The sequence below is a fragment of the Apodemus sylvaticus genome, chromosome 13 (genome assembly GCF_947179515.1).
Source record: "Apodemus sylvaticus chromosome 13, mApoSyl1.1, whole genome shotgun sequence".
Classification (NCBI taxonomy): Eukaryota; Metazoa; Chordata; class Mammalia; order Rodentia; family Muridae; genus Apodemus; species Apodemus sylvaticus.
Window position 1 is genome coordinate 23,289,808 of NC_067484.1, and position 14,986 is coordinate 23,304,793.

General features: G+C 43.5%; 1 protein-coding gene across 1 annotated transcript in view; it reads left to right on the plus strand.

Annotated features, from left to right (window-relative positions):
• Window positions 1-14,986, plus strand: part of Me2 (malic enzyme 2) — a 44,749-nt gene that overhangs the window by 2,725 nt on the left and 27,038 nt on the right. Inside the window, exons 2-5 of the mRNA XM_052201496.1 lie at window positions 7,173-7,290; window positions 8,797-8,930; window positions 12,538-12,687; window positions 14,219-14,294. Coding sequence (XP_052057456.1) covers window positions 7,183-7,290; window positions 8,797-8,930; window positions 12,538-12,687; window positions 14,219-14,294 — 468 coding nt within the window. The 5' untranslated portion in view covers window positions 7,173-7,182. The remainder of the gene's footprint in view (window positions 1-7,172; window positions 7,291-8,796; window positions 8,931-12,537; window positions 12,688-14,218; window positions 14,295-14,986) is intronic.

Genomic DNA, 14,986 nt, shown 5'->3' on the forward strand with positions numbered 1-14,986 from the left:
ATCTGCTGTCTCAATTCCCCCACTCCTGGCACTGGGGTTGCATGCACCTATGTAACTGGCTGTTTGTATGAGCTTGTTAGGGATTTGAACTCCTCTCCTCATGATTGTGAAGGGAGCACTTTACTCATTGAACCAGAAAAATGAGGGTTCTAATGGAGGGTTCTAATGGGTTCCTAGGCTAAACTTCAATAATAGTTTTTTGTTTTTGTTATGTATTTATGTAGAAGATATGTTGTTATGATATATGTAGGTATTTGGAACCAGACATGAGGATGCCAATGTTTCTTTAAGTTAAGACCCTTCTTGAAGGCTACTGAAAATCATACTGTTTGGGAGGCAGGAGGGCTGCTGTGATTTTTGAGACCCACCATTTCCAATTAGTGACTTTAAGACCAACCTTTTGGAACATAGCAAAACTGTCTTTAAGACAACAAAACTCCCTGGAAAGCCCACTGTCCCTATCCCATCCTAAAAGATAGGATTTTACCACCAGAAAGGGAAGGTCATAATTAACAACATTAAAACAAAGGATACATTTACTATTATGAACAATGCTATTATATTGTCCTAGTTTCTCCTTAGGTGGTCACAGGCCAGGGAAAATGTGACTAACCCAGATACCAGTTCAAAGATCATTTCAGATCTCCAGAGTGATTGTTTATGTTACACTGGTAATTATCCAAGTCCACATTTCAAGTTCAGGTCTCTAACTGCCAAACTTGCTCTTTACACCAAGTCATGACCTCTGTCTTGTGAATAGTCTGAAAGGCTCTAGTCTCTAGTGGATAGCCTTTCTAGAGGTGACCATCTCATTTCTGTCTCCAAGATATACCAGTGGCTTTACAGTTGAAGTATCTTCAACTCACTTGAATCTGGGTTTGTAGATAATCATCTGTTTAGAATATGAACTAGTTTAAGAGCTGGTTTTAGGCTGTAAACCCTGGATCTCCTGAGGCAAACTTGCAGTGGCCTCCAAAAGTTGGCATAAAACATATAGTGGCCCAGAGTCAAAGATACCTACTATTTTCAAAAGAAAATGACCTCGGATAAAAATTACATCAGGAAAGAAACCAAAATTTGTATCTTAGTACTAGAGACATTTGAATGATTTGGAAGAGTCCTGAAAAGGTCTTAGGAATATGTAATGAAACCAGAATTTTAGTTATAAAATATGAACAGACAAATATAAGAAAGGTTCAAACACACACACACACACACACACACACATGTATATATATGGACAAATAAAGTGGGAAAAGTGCCCATCAGAAGCAGGTGATCAGATAGGTAGGGTTGGGGTGTAGTTGAGTTGGTAGAGTGCTCCCCCAGTGTGCAGGATTCCTTGGGTTTGCAGGAGATCTAACCAGGTGTGGCTTGTCTTTGAGGTGGAGGCCTGGGAATGGCTTCCCTGAGATGGGAAGCTTGAGGTCTGACATCTGAGACTTGTCTCAAAGAAAAGAAACAGAGCACTAAAGATGAATGAGAATTTAGGACAGAGAAATTGTTTAACTAGTAATTTTATTTGGAAGAATGGGATTAAGAGGGAAAGGAAATAACTACATAAAAATTGAAGAAACAAACGGATCTAACCAAAGTTTCAGGGGCTATAGTTTGGGACATGAAGGGAAAGCCAGACCAGAAATCCAGACAGTAACCGTGAAGCGGGGTGAAATAGCGCGTGCCAGTTCCTGTCACTGAGCTGCCATAGTTTCCAATAAATTAAGTTTAAGGTAGGTGGAACTGTAGGTGTGAGTCAAGGAAAATCTGTTTAAGTATGTGAAAGCGCTAATGAGAGCATAGTTAACTTTAAGGCTATGGATTTGGTTTAAGTATCTGTAATCTTGCTTTAGGCAGGAAGATTTACTGGATTTGGTGGTACAGAGTGTTCCCCCCCCCCACTTTTCCCCCAAAAGAAGGGGCAAATGACCACAAAACACAACAGTTCCCTCTCCAAAAGACATGATGGTCAGAAGGGGACTTGGGGTCATGGGATGGGAAGAGGATGAGAAGAGATATGTGCGTGTGTTACCAGAATGTATTACATACATGTGGAGAATTGACCATAGTTTTTTAAAGATCAAAAGAGAAAAGAAATCAAGGTCACATTTCCATATTCCATGAATATGGCCTGTATTTGATCTTTGTCCTGTTCTTTGCTGAGAGCTACACTTCTCGGAGTTTCTTGAGTGACAGGAAAGTCACTTCTTGTTCTTGGTAAGACTTTCTGATCACACTGTTTTATGCTAATGAGGTAGCTGGGTGGAGTTCCTGGAGAGCTCCAAGATGGGACTGGGTACTGCAGGGACTAGAGGGCTGTAACATTCAGCCTCACCCATGATCTCTGGGAAGGGTGGGGCTGGACATTAAGTTCTGTAAAACCTCCTGACTTAAGAAGGGTTCATGCTCTTCTGGGTTCCCAAGCACGTAGCAGAGTGGGGAAGGCGGCCTATCCTCATCTCTGGACCTTGCCCAGCACATCTCTTCATCTTGCTGTTCATCTGCAGCCTTCCTATGTCTTATAATTAAACAGTGAATGGAATGAGTCTTCCTCTGAGTACGCTGAACCATTCTACAATCTATAAAGCCCTTTAGGAAGCTGCTTGCCGGGTGACAGTGTACTCGAGCATGGGTCTTTAACCTGTTGGTTGGCACTATGTCTGTGTGGTATCACAGTCAAATGGAATTGTAGGGCATCCCTGTTGTCTGCTGTAGAATTGTTTGTATTGGAGTAATACAACTGCTCAGTCATTGTTGTAATTTATAGGAGAAAGATGCTATATCTTCATAGAATTGGTGACTGAAATGTGGAAAGAGTAAAATGTTTCTATAAGTAAATACATGGTTTTGTTCCTTAGTTGTTCTATAGGTAGTAGATCTACTAACTAGGATAAGAAATAAGTTACAGTGCTTGTTTCTAGAGGAGTAGGGAGCTGCAAGGGAGGGAAAACAAAAGCTTCGCTGTTTTCGTAATGTTGTGTCTTCAGTTTCCAATGTGTAAATGAAAAGTAAATATAAATTTATATTTATGAGGCTATTTGACTTTTGGATCTCCAAGCTTTGTGACTTTCAGACAGTAAACTTAGGTGTCTTTATAGATAGTCAGATTATGTATAAATAAAATTAAAATTTTAGGAATGATAAAAAAAATCATGCGAAGTAACGAAAGTCAAATTGTCTTCTGTTGTCTCTGCTATCCCGTCTCTCCAGGTCTTAAGTATGTTTGTTTATGTTAGTTTTCAGTGTGTTGTTATATGTGTACAATCATCACTAAACACAGAACTCTGCTTCCATCTAAAGACTTGCCAGTTTTTCTCTGTTAGAAGAAACCACAGCCACATTTTAATTGCTGCCTGGAATTGGATCGTAGATGGTCATTTGTGAAGATTTTGCTTGTTAACTCTCCCTCCGTCGTCCATTTTTCTCTTCTCCCCCCTGCTCTTTTCTCGGCTTAAATTTCTTTCCTACAGTTGAACCAGTTCTGCCTGCCTTGGCCTTTCATGTACAATGGTTTTTCACTTTCTTTATGAAGAAAACCTCAGTCTGCCTTTGTTTCTTGGGAGAGAGGCATTAAAGATGGAGACTTGAACCAGAAAAAAAAAAAAGAAGAAAACCTCATTCACGTGACCTTTTCTCTACATCCCCTTTCATCCTTTGTTCTAAAGTTACTTGTATCTACAGCTGTGTAAAGCTGTGAAACACTGTTGCAAGCCTCCAGCTTTGCCTTACATGAGCATCCGCATCCAGGCGGGATAGGATGTGCTGCAGGCCTCAAGCAGGTGCCCTGGAAACACTGTATCCCACCTTTCTTTCAGTTTTTGGTGCCAGGCAGAAAACAGCTTTCAAAACAGTTACTTACAAAGTGCAGTTTTTCAGCATCCAGGACCAAGTTATCTACCTTACTTTGAAAACTAACCTTATTTGAATTTGCTGATCTCTGGATTGAAATATTTGTAGAAATAATCCAGAAATGCTGCCGACTTCCAGGCCCATAGGGTGTGTGTGTTAGTAAAACATGTGTGGGAGATTTTTCTTTCCTTGTTGTTTTAGTTGTTTTAAAATTTTATTTTATGTGTACTATGCCTTCAATGTGACTGTGTGAGGATCTTGGATTATAGATGGTTGTGAGCTGCCATGTGTGTGTGGGGGGAATTGAATCCAGGTCCTCTGGAGGAGTATTCAGTGCTCTTGACCACCAAGCTACCCCTTCAGCCTACAGGTGGGAGATTGTCTGTCCTCCAGATGACATGATTTGTAGCCTCTGCAGTAGGGGCCAGCAGCCTTTTTTAGGTAAGGAACCAGTGAGTAGATAGTTCAGACTTTCTGAGCCACATGTGTCTTCTATGTTTCTATTTTCATATTTTGCATATATATGTTGTAACCCTATAAAAATGTGAAACCCATTCTCAGGTTAAGGACCCTGTATGAACAGGTCATTCATAGCCTGTTGCTTTTAGAAAAGCATCTTTGATTGCCAGCCTTACACTAAATACCTTACAGCAGTATTGCTTTGCCAATAAAACAGTATAGTCTTGAGACACTTTGAAGCCAGTGTCTTCTTTGATGGTAAAATTTAAAGTGTGGTATGCATTTCTCTTCACTAGAGGATTCCTACTGTTTTGGGATCATCTCCTGTGGGAAGCAGGAGGAGAAACCAAAAACTGGGAGTAAAGTAAATCCAAGACCCCTGTTATGTCCGTTTAACACCTGTGACAGCTGGAACAAGAGCTTTATATAAAAGTTGTGCTTTATGGTTCTTTAGGAATTTGATTTTAAGTTGGTCAAGCTGTGTTTTTGTTTTATTGCTTAGTTAAGCACTCTGCTGGCTTTGAACTTCTGCTTAGCAAAGGATCTTCCTGTTTGGTAGGGAGCTTGTAAAGAGAAGTGGAGAAGTAAAAAGCCTTTCCATAACATCACCATGCAGACAACCAAGAGCTATATGTTTCGGCCTTCCGTGTAGCTTCATAACTCCAGCTTTGGATGCAGTGCATTTCACCTTCCTTAAGGTCTTATAATAAAATCAATGGTTACTTCAGCATTTGCTGGCACACCTGACACTACTATATACATTTCTTTTTTGAAGTAATTTCAGAAGTATTTTACACATGTATCATACCTTTTCTACCTATAACTTTGTAACATGCATTCAGAGTGGAATATGGTACCTGTGTATTTGCTTTTTTTGTTGCTGTGATCAAAGCTTAAGCAAAGAAATTTATAAGGAGAAGGCTTTATCTTGGGTAAGAACTATCCATCGCGGCAGGAGGAGGAGGAGCTTGCGGCTGGGACCAATGGAGCTGAAGGCTGGTTTCATCTTTATACGCCTTTGTTTGTTTATCTTAGGGGGTTAGGATCCTAGCCCATGCCACAGTGTCTCTCACAAAGGGTAGGGCTTTCCCTCTGAACCTTTCTGGAAATGGGCTCACAGATACCGAGACAAGTGTCCCCTGGGTGGTTCTAATTTCAGTTAAGTTGACAGTGACATGTATCTCAGTTACCCAGGTCAGGAAATATATATGTCTGACTTCAGGACAGCTCCCTGACTGTCAGCTGTCTCAGTGGTGCCCTTTATTTACTGACTCTTTGTGGGTTTCTCATTACGTACCCTAATCCCACTCATCTTCCCATCCTTTGTATCTGCTCTTGGCCCTTGTAAGCCCCACCCACCCAAAAAGAAAATAAAAAAAGAACCCAAAAAAACGAGAACAAAAATCTTGCTATGGCTGCTGCAGTGTGGCACTCAGTGTGGCACCCATTTGCCTACACATCTGCCTGCAGCTGTTTGTTGCATTGAGTCATTGGTCTAATTCGAGGCCTCTGGTTTCTGCTATACCATCAATACTGGGTCTTCATGGGGACTCTTCTCAGATATCCTGTTGTTGCCCTGTCTCATGGAGATCCTACAGCTTTGGATCTGTAGAACTGGCCACTTAATGAACTCCAATAGTACATAAACCAGGTAATGTTGGAGTGGGCCAACTCAAAGCCCTGGATCTGGGCCTGGGCGGAAGCTGAGCTGTTCACCCTGCCAGCTCTTCCTCACCACCAGGGAGGGTTCTCTAGCACTGCCCTGATGGGGCCAGCGCTCGTGCCCTGCGGTGGCTCACCAGTACCCACACCTCCAGGGTCAGCTCTACTGGCTGCTCAGGAGGGGTGTAGGGCCCGCTTTCCCAAGTGTTCCCTGCAGCTGTTTGTTGCATTGAGTCATTGGTCTAATTCGAGGCCTCTGGTTTCTGCTATACCATCAATACTGGGTCTTCATGGGGACTCTTCTCAGATATCCTATTGTTGCCCTGTCTCATGGAGATCCTACAGCTTTGGATCTGTAGAACTGGCCTCTTAATGAACTCTGTGAGAGGCCTGTGAGAGGCCAGGCCAGCTTTGCACCACCCTTGGATATCAACATGATCCCAGGCAGCAGGGATGTCCATGTGACCTTTGGTGGGAATATGGGCCATGGACACTGACACAGACTCCTGTCTGGACTCAGATCCAGACGTGGCCCTCCACACAAGCCAGTATTTCGCCATGGCCTCAGGTGACAGGGGAAGCTTCTCATAAGAAGCTGTTTCTTTCCACCCTTGAGTCTCTAGTTCCACCTCTCTTCATAGTGCTGAAACCATCCTGCTTCTCTCTCTCTCCCCCACCTCTCCACCTGTCTTAGTTTTAGGGTTTTACTGCTGTGAACAGACACCATGACCAAGACAGCTCTTATAAGAACAACATTTAATTGGGGCTGGCTTACAGGTTCAGAGGTTCAGTCCATTATCATCAAGGCAGGAGCATGGCAGCATCCAGGCAGGTATGGTGCAGGAAGAGCTGAGAGTTCTACATCTTCATCTGAAGGCTGCTCGCAGAATACTGGCTTCCAGGCAGCTAGGATGAGGGTCTTAAGCCCACGCCCACAGTGACACACCTACTCCACCAAGGCCACACCCACTCCAACAAGGCTATACCTACTCCAGCAGGGTCACACCTAGTAGTGCCAGTTCCTGGGCTGAGCATTTACAAACCATCACACCACCACATACTTACATAAAGTAGTGGCTCCCGCTGTGGGTGAGATGCCTTTAAACTGAAGCATTTTTCAGTATGCAGTGAGCGTCCACATCTGCTTTTGAAAATGCTTAAGGTGTGTGGCGCTGTGTGGTGCTTACCATTGTATTGTTTTCCAGGAGAGAGAAAATGTTTTCCCGGTTAAGAGCTGTTGCCACTCCTTGCACTTTGACCTGCCGCCGAGTGCACCTGAAGGAGAAAGGCAAGCCACTCATGTTGAATCCAAGAACAAACAAGGTTAGTAACATTAACAGCTAGCGTGGTTTGTCTTCCTGGTTAGGGCGGTGCATTCAGCAGCTCTGTAGCTATGTAACTGAGACGCTTTGGGGAGGGTTGCCTGTTGTGTGCAATACGTATCTTTTCATTGGGCTGTTTCGTATCTTCTGAATCTCACTCTTCACAGCTTTTATTACTAGAAAAGGCTTGAATGCTTGCTAGTACTAGTTAGTACTCATTAGTACTTCCTAGTACTTACCAGGTGAGAGCAGTAAAGCAGCAGTGGAATCAGAGCACCTCAGAGGGGTGTTGTGGCCAGGACCTTTGGCAAGAGGGTTAGGTGGCTTTACCTAGCTTGAATCAGGGACTCACCCTGGGATGATTAGGCCTTTGGTTGATTGGGTAAAACTGTGAGATGAAACCCTTATTGATCTTCCAGCTCACACCCATCGTTTTGGACACAAATCATTGCATATATTTTTGGCCATTAATTCAGCAAATGCTACAAAGGAGAAATTGCCTTGACTTTTAGATTGTCACTAGCAGGACAGAAGTCATCAATACAAGATCCAGCCAAGCATGTCTTCAGCTGGGCTCCATAGGCAAATCCTGCTCAGTATTTAGTAGTCGTATTAAACACTAAACAGGTTCTATAGGGCGGAATTTTGGGTTCTGACTCCAGTTCTGACTTTATTTACTGTATGATACTGTCATCTGAATAATCTCTCTTGGCAACTCACTTCAAGTATTCAGAAAAAAATGGTAGATAATTATCCCACAGCTAAAAACTGGAAATTGAGTGTTCTGACATAGACTAATTTTTAGCTGTAATTGTTGGTTTCATTTATGTGTTACATGCATCTGTATATGATATAAGGTTTTATGAATGTTTTCTGAGCATAAATGGGTTGACAGTGTGCTTTGATTGGCAACTCTGGACTATTCATGGTATGGATATACCATAGATTCCTTATTAAATAGAGATGGACTTTTATCTAGTTTGTGATTGCCAAGAGATCTAGGGAGCACTGTTCGAACTGGTCGCTGTTATATACCTCTGCATTCCCTATCTATCTGGGTATTTCTCTGGAATGGCTATGTACGGGTCATATTGCTTAATTACAAATGTGTGCATTAAGGTATTTAAGTGTAGCCAAGGTGGTGGCGCATGCCTTTAATCCTAGCAGTAGAGATGCAGAGGCAGGCGGACCTTTTGAGTTCGAGGTCTGCCTGGTTTATAAACAGGACCCAGGGGTATGCAGAGACTCTGTATAAAAAAAACAAACAAAAAAACCAAACAAGACATATAGGCTGTTTTCCAGAACCGTACACTAAATTACAGTTCTTTGTGAGAGGTGACTCTGCATATGCTCACCAGTATGTAACGTCATCAATCTTAAAGCATTTCAAAATTCCTAGAAAGTTTATTTTTTACTTTTCAGAATTTGCTCTTGAATTGTATTTTAAAGGACAGTGCTATTGCTGCTGTAGTTACTACTAATTTTAATTCTTTATTTCTGTTTTTAGGGGATGGCGTTTACATTACAAGAACGACAAATGCTTGGTCTTCAAGGACTTTTACCTCCCAAAATAGAGACACAGGACATTCAAGCCTTACGATTCCATAGAAACTTGAAAAAAATGACTAGCCCTTTGGAAAAGTAAGAGTTGATTGATGTTTGGTTTTTATATTGGCAGTCTTATTTTAGAACTGCACTCCCACAGTGACGTCGCACAGTGAAGTCACACAGTGACGCTGTTCTTTTGTCACTTTCCTCCTGTGATGGTCGTGTCCTTGTCACTTAGGGTGTGCTTGCCAGGGATCCCTGCTAGAATTTGGCAGGAGTAAGTTTTGTGCCAGTGGTAAGTACTTGCATTCCCATTCCGTGTGTGATTAGAACGTTGGAAGGATTAGGTATCATCTCATTTGCTCACATTTTATTCTGCTGCTTTCCTCATTGATCTCCCCCCTTGTGTGTGACATTCTGCTAAGAGATGCAGTTCAGGGATAAGTGGCGACATTGCTAGTAGGGACAATACATTTTTTTTAAAGATTTATTTATTTGTAATATATATGAGTACAATGTTACTGTCTTCAGACACATCAGAAGAGGGCATCGGATCCCATTACAGATGGGTGTGAGCCACCATGTGGTTGCTGGGATTTGAACTCAGGACCTCTGGAAAGCAGTCAGTGCTCTTAACTACTAAGCCATCTCTCCAGCCCTGAGACCGCACATTTTTGAGGTTGTATGGGACACAAATAGTGAGGGAATGATCTTTTACAAATAGGTTCCATCTGTTGACAGCTAGCCTGCTCCCTTGATAGCCAAGGAGCTAACCCAGTAAGCAGCAGATAGCCCTGCCTTACAGGTGTTGAGCTGCGGATAGCTAAGCTGTGAATGTGGTGTGTCTGGACTGCAGTGTATATTACTGTAGACAAACTGCACATGTGTGATCTATTCTGAGAGCATGAGAAGCATGTGGCCCAACTTGAGGAATCAGATAAAACTTCCTGAAGGATGTAATATCTGAGCCAAAGTTTAAAGTGTGGTGGTGTTAACAAAGCAGCAAAATGAGGAAGGGCAAGGAATGGCAGGCGGGGAGCTGTCCCAACGCAGGACTGTCTGCTGGAGGAGGTGTAGGCTCTGCTGATCTGTGAGAGCAGTGTCAGCGATGTGTTGTGACAGGCCAGGAAAGCTGTCTCGGGAACTGGGTGGGCAAGGGATATGTAATCTACCTTGAAGAAGTCCAAGTAGGAAGGAAGACACACACTGAACTATAAAACACGTGGACCTCTGCTTTAAAGTCTCACTTGAGGGAAATGTTGATTATGTTCATAGTTGCACAGAACAGACTCCCAAGAAACGACTACAGCAAGTTTCCAGAGGAAGGCATAGCTCAGGTGCAGAGGTAGAAAGGCTGCGTTAGTCCAGAGGCGGATAAATTCAGATGTTAAGGGTGGGCATCCTCCTAGTGATGGCTCTGGACGCATGCCTTTGTGACACAGAACGTGAAGGGATCAGATAACTCAGGAAGGGCTAAGGTCCAACCAAGAAAGCCTGTTCAGTTAGTAAGAGACACTCGGTTATGAAGTCAAGTCCCTCAAAGCCAGGCTAGACGAGCAACCCTGGTATTGTGGTACATAACACCCACTTCTCGCAGGTTGCAGCACTTGAGAATGGAGGCAGAAGGAGCAGGATTAGATGTTGAGGACCAGCCTGGGCTACGTAGTGAGGCCCACCCTGGACAAAGAGAGTGATAGCAGCCCCTGGAGCTTGTGGCAGGATCTCATTTGCTGTGCTGTTGTGAACGGCAGTGTTCTTTTCTACAGAAAAGGAAACCTGTAGTGTCCGCTCAGGTGTTGCCACTGTTCCAGGGTCCTCACTGTAAAGTGAGATTCAGCCTGCTTGCCTGGAGTTGAGTGTGAGATTGGGGACGGGACACGCACTCTGGTAGGGTTGTGCAGTGGTAGAGATGTGTGAGGGGTTGCTTAGAGGGACAGAAGTGACCCTGAGATTCACAGTAGCAGATGGGCTATAACCAGACAAAGCGGGAACCGTGGACATGCTGAAGGAGGTAGGGAGTTCAGAACATTAGAAGTGAGGCCGTGAACAGCTAGTCTGACAGTGACGAAGTCAGGGAACCAGTCAGGCTGTGGGCAGGGTGCAGCTCAGGGCAGCTGTGAGCTCTAGGCTTTAGGAGCCTAGGAAAGAGCAAGATCACTGGGAGGCAAGTGTGACTCAGCGGTCGTCTGAGGAGGCCCAGGGATGGCCCAGCTGCCCCCCATGCCTGATGGATCATCTGTTTCTTTTCTTTAACCCTCCCGTACTTTTCTTTCAGAAAACTGCTTCCTCCCCCCCCCCACCCCATTTTATAGCCTGATTGCTTTTGATTATTTCCCTACAGAGAGGAGAAATCTCTTTATCTTATTCTATCTATTTATGCCATCTTTGTCCTCAGGAGCAATGCAGTTCATTTACATAAATGCTTTACTTATGTATTCACCCAATAAAATATAGAAATACAGAAGTCTTAGCCTAAGATGGAGTTATAGTCTAACAAACCTTTTCTTTTAGGATTTATTTATTTATTATATGTAAGTACACTGTAGCTGTCTTCAGACACTCTAGAAGAGGGCATCAGATCTCATTAGGGATGGTTGTGAGCCACCATATGGTTGCTGGGATTTGAACTCAGGACCTTCAGAAGAGCAATCAGTGCTCTTAACCACTGAGCCATCTCTCCAGCCCTAACAAACCATTTGTAAATAAAAAATATTATAAGGTGAATGTGTGTTTAATATGCCCAACCTACCAAGTGCAGCTCAGCAGCCCAATCCATTTCAGAGCAAATTTTTGACCTTTGGTTGCATGGCTACCTGGTAGCTGTGGCTTGCTGTAGCTGACCAGCATAAGAGAGAACAGTTGTATGTAGCCTACACATATACCTCTCTTACCGATAATAATGGTCTTTACACCTTTATGGTGGGCCAGTTTAGAATTAAAAAAAAAAAACAGTATAAAAGCAATGTAAAGTTGAATCCGCAAAAATCGTAGGGTAGTGTGGGAGCAGAACACAGGAAAGTTGAGTGTGGAAGTGGGGGGTAGGAGAGGGGACTGGCCTGAGTCATGAGTAAGGGACTGTTCCAAGACCATCAGGTGCATGGGCTCCAGGGGAGGGGTCAAGAATAAGTCAGTACAGAGGAAGCGAAGCAGATTGGAGCAAGGAAGGAAAACTGTATACAAACTTGTTAGTGGTTTAGACCGGATGTGGGGAGAAGAAATGGCCACCTTTGAAGAATACTTGCAACTGTATTCTTTAGGCCTTGGTGATCTATACTAGATTATGGTAGAGAAAGGTAGGAGAAGAAACTGAGAATAGCCTCTGGTTTGACTTGTTCCGTCTTGGAGTTGTTTCTGCTCCATGTATGGAAGAATGCTTAAAACACAGCTGGATCCTAAACCCTTTAGCGTGGGACTCCGGGGCCCACTGTGGAGGCGGCTCTTCCCTTAGCTTCCTCATTTATGTGACCGCCTTCTGTTGGCTCCTGAGCATTCCAGGCCTTTGCTGAAAGGGTGAGCTATTGTCTCTCTTGTTACCATCTATGGTTTACATAGTCTGTGTCTTGCTAGTTTTTAGTTCTGAGTGTTACAAAATTATAACTTAGGGTTTTGGTGTGGTTTCTTTTGTGAGGTGTGTGTGTGTGTGTGTGTGTTCAGTGTTTTGCAGGCTAACTTGGATGTGATTTGCTGTGTTTAATTTCAGATACATCTATATAATGGGCATACAAGAAAGAAATGAGAAACTGTTTTATAGAATACTGCAAGATGATATTGAAAGTCTGATGCCAATTGTGTACACACCGACAGTTGGTCTTGCCTGTTGTCAATACGGGCACATCTTTAGGAGACCTAAGTAAGACTCGTTTTTAAATACAAATATATATTGATTATGGTGTAAGAAAAAATCATTCTGTGACATCTAATTAGGTTTCTGTGTGTTACAATATTATCCAGCCAGGTTTCTTGCCTCATAAAAGCCTAATTTGCATTAAAAGATATTAATAAAAAGTCAACATGGTCATATCTTTTGTTTTTGTAGAAACAGCTCACTTGACCAGCTCCTAATAATTACTGCCATGTTAGAGGAATTGTGGAGTAGCTGTTCTTTTCTTCTCCCCCAAAACCATAATTACTGTTAAGCCGTTTGGTAGTTTGCCAGGTTGGGATTGGCTTCTCATTTATCAGCTTTAAAAACTGATGCTTTTCCTCCTCTCCTTTAAAAGAAAAATTAGCTTTCGTGAATTTTAAATTTCAGACTGTTTTAACTTTATCAAACATTTTTGTAGGAAGTTACTCCATAGGCCACACCTCAAATCCTTGAGTGAGCACACGACTGGTTGTTAGCCAAGGGTGAATGATCGTGTTGAAAACCATTGAGAGGAAATGATGTGCGGGATCTAAGACAATTTTTATTTGAGTTTTTCTGCCTCTTCTAATCTGTTGTTTACCTTACCTTCCCCTGGCCCGCTCATGCCTCGGTATCCGTGTAGGCATTCAGACAGGGCTGGCGTGACTCTCAGTCCCTGCATCTCGTCTGGAGGCTCCTCTCAACTTCAGAGTGCATAAGACGCACCCATTGAGTTATTGAAAAGACTGACTGACCCCTGCCAACTTTCTCCCCACAAGAGTCCGATGAGGAAGATCTAGCAGCCTAAAGTTAGCCAGCACCCTCTGTGCTTGTGTGGTAGGCACTCCCTGCCACACACTGAAAAGCACCGAGTAGGCTAACCCAGACGGTGCTGTTACCGAGTAAGCTAACCCGGATGGTGCTGTTACCGAGTAAGCTAACCCTGGTGGTACTGTTACCGAAGTGTGTGAAACATTTCCAGGAGGGAGCCCAGCACACCTGTGCATCCTTATTAGAAAGTGATTCTCTACTCAGGTTAAAGGAATGAAGAAAACTGGAAGCACACAGCCCAGCCCAGCCCTCACCCTCAGGGTGTGTGGTTCAGTTGGGCAGGCTCGGGCCCAGGTGGAGTTCAGAAAGCCCCTGCTGTGACTCTGGGGAGCACCACAGATGAGGACTGGCAGGAGATGCGACATTATGGGGCAGAGCTTTGGATCATACCATTAATCCATTGTACCCAGTGTAGGAATATTTACTTTGTTTCCCACTTAGATGGTTATAATGTGACACGTTTCTCTTTGGGGCTATTAATCACATCAGTTAGCAATAATCTTTGTTGTAGCTATCCTGTAAGCAACATAATTTTCATTTGAAAGAGTTGAAATGTTTGGAAATAAATCAGTTCTTGGAAATTAAACCGTATCTTGATTTTTATCTAAATATCTAAGTATCCCAATTATACTTAGACAGAAACGTAGGGGAAAAAAAAACCCCAAAAACTGTCATGAAATGCAAAGGTGTTTTTGTTCTATTGCAGGGGATTGTTTATTTCAATCTCAGACAGAGGTCATGTTAGATCAATTGTGGATAACTGGCCAGAAAATCATGTTAAGGTACTAAGAGCACACCTCCTTTTCACAATGTCTCCTTTCTCCTTGTAAGTTAACTCTGCATTGCCAAGGACCAGCTTCCCTTGCTGCTCTGCTTGCTTACGCTGTGTACATGCAAATGTGTGCTTTGTGTCTCAGGAGATGCTGAGAGCATCAGCCGAGGTGGGTCATGGGGACAGTGCTTGGCCCTGAGAGAGACAGTGACACGGTGTCCATGTCCACGCGAGCCTGGGCCTAGCCCCTCCTGCTTTACTTTCCCAGTGGAGATGATCAGGTGCTCCACCTAGTGTGCTGGTGCGGGCCTAGCCACTTGATCCCTCAATAGATCCACCTGATCCCTCGGCAGGGAAAGGAGGAGGGTCAGAAGCTGGAGTGTAAGGCCATCCCCGGTACATGAGACCCCGCCTTTAAAAGGGAAGGAGATGACAAGTTCTGGGTGGCAATTAAGTCTCAGTCTCTTCCCCCTCCCCCCCAACTAAGGTAGATTTAGATCCTTGGCAAGTACGACACTGTCAAGCGTTTTTAATGTGGCAAATACAAGGCAGAGTCATGTAACTTTCACGCAGCACATGGATCACCTTTTAAAGGCCTTCGGGTGGCTCTGTGCTGTCACTCCAGCAGTCTTACTGCCTTTATTATGGGTGTCTTCTTTACCAGAGTAAACACGATGAACCGCGAGGTCAGCCGGGGGCAGT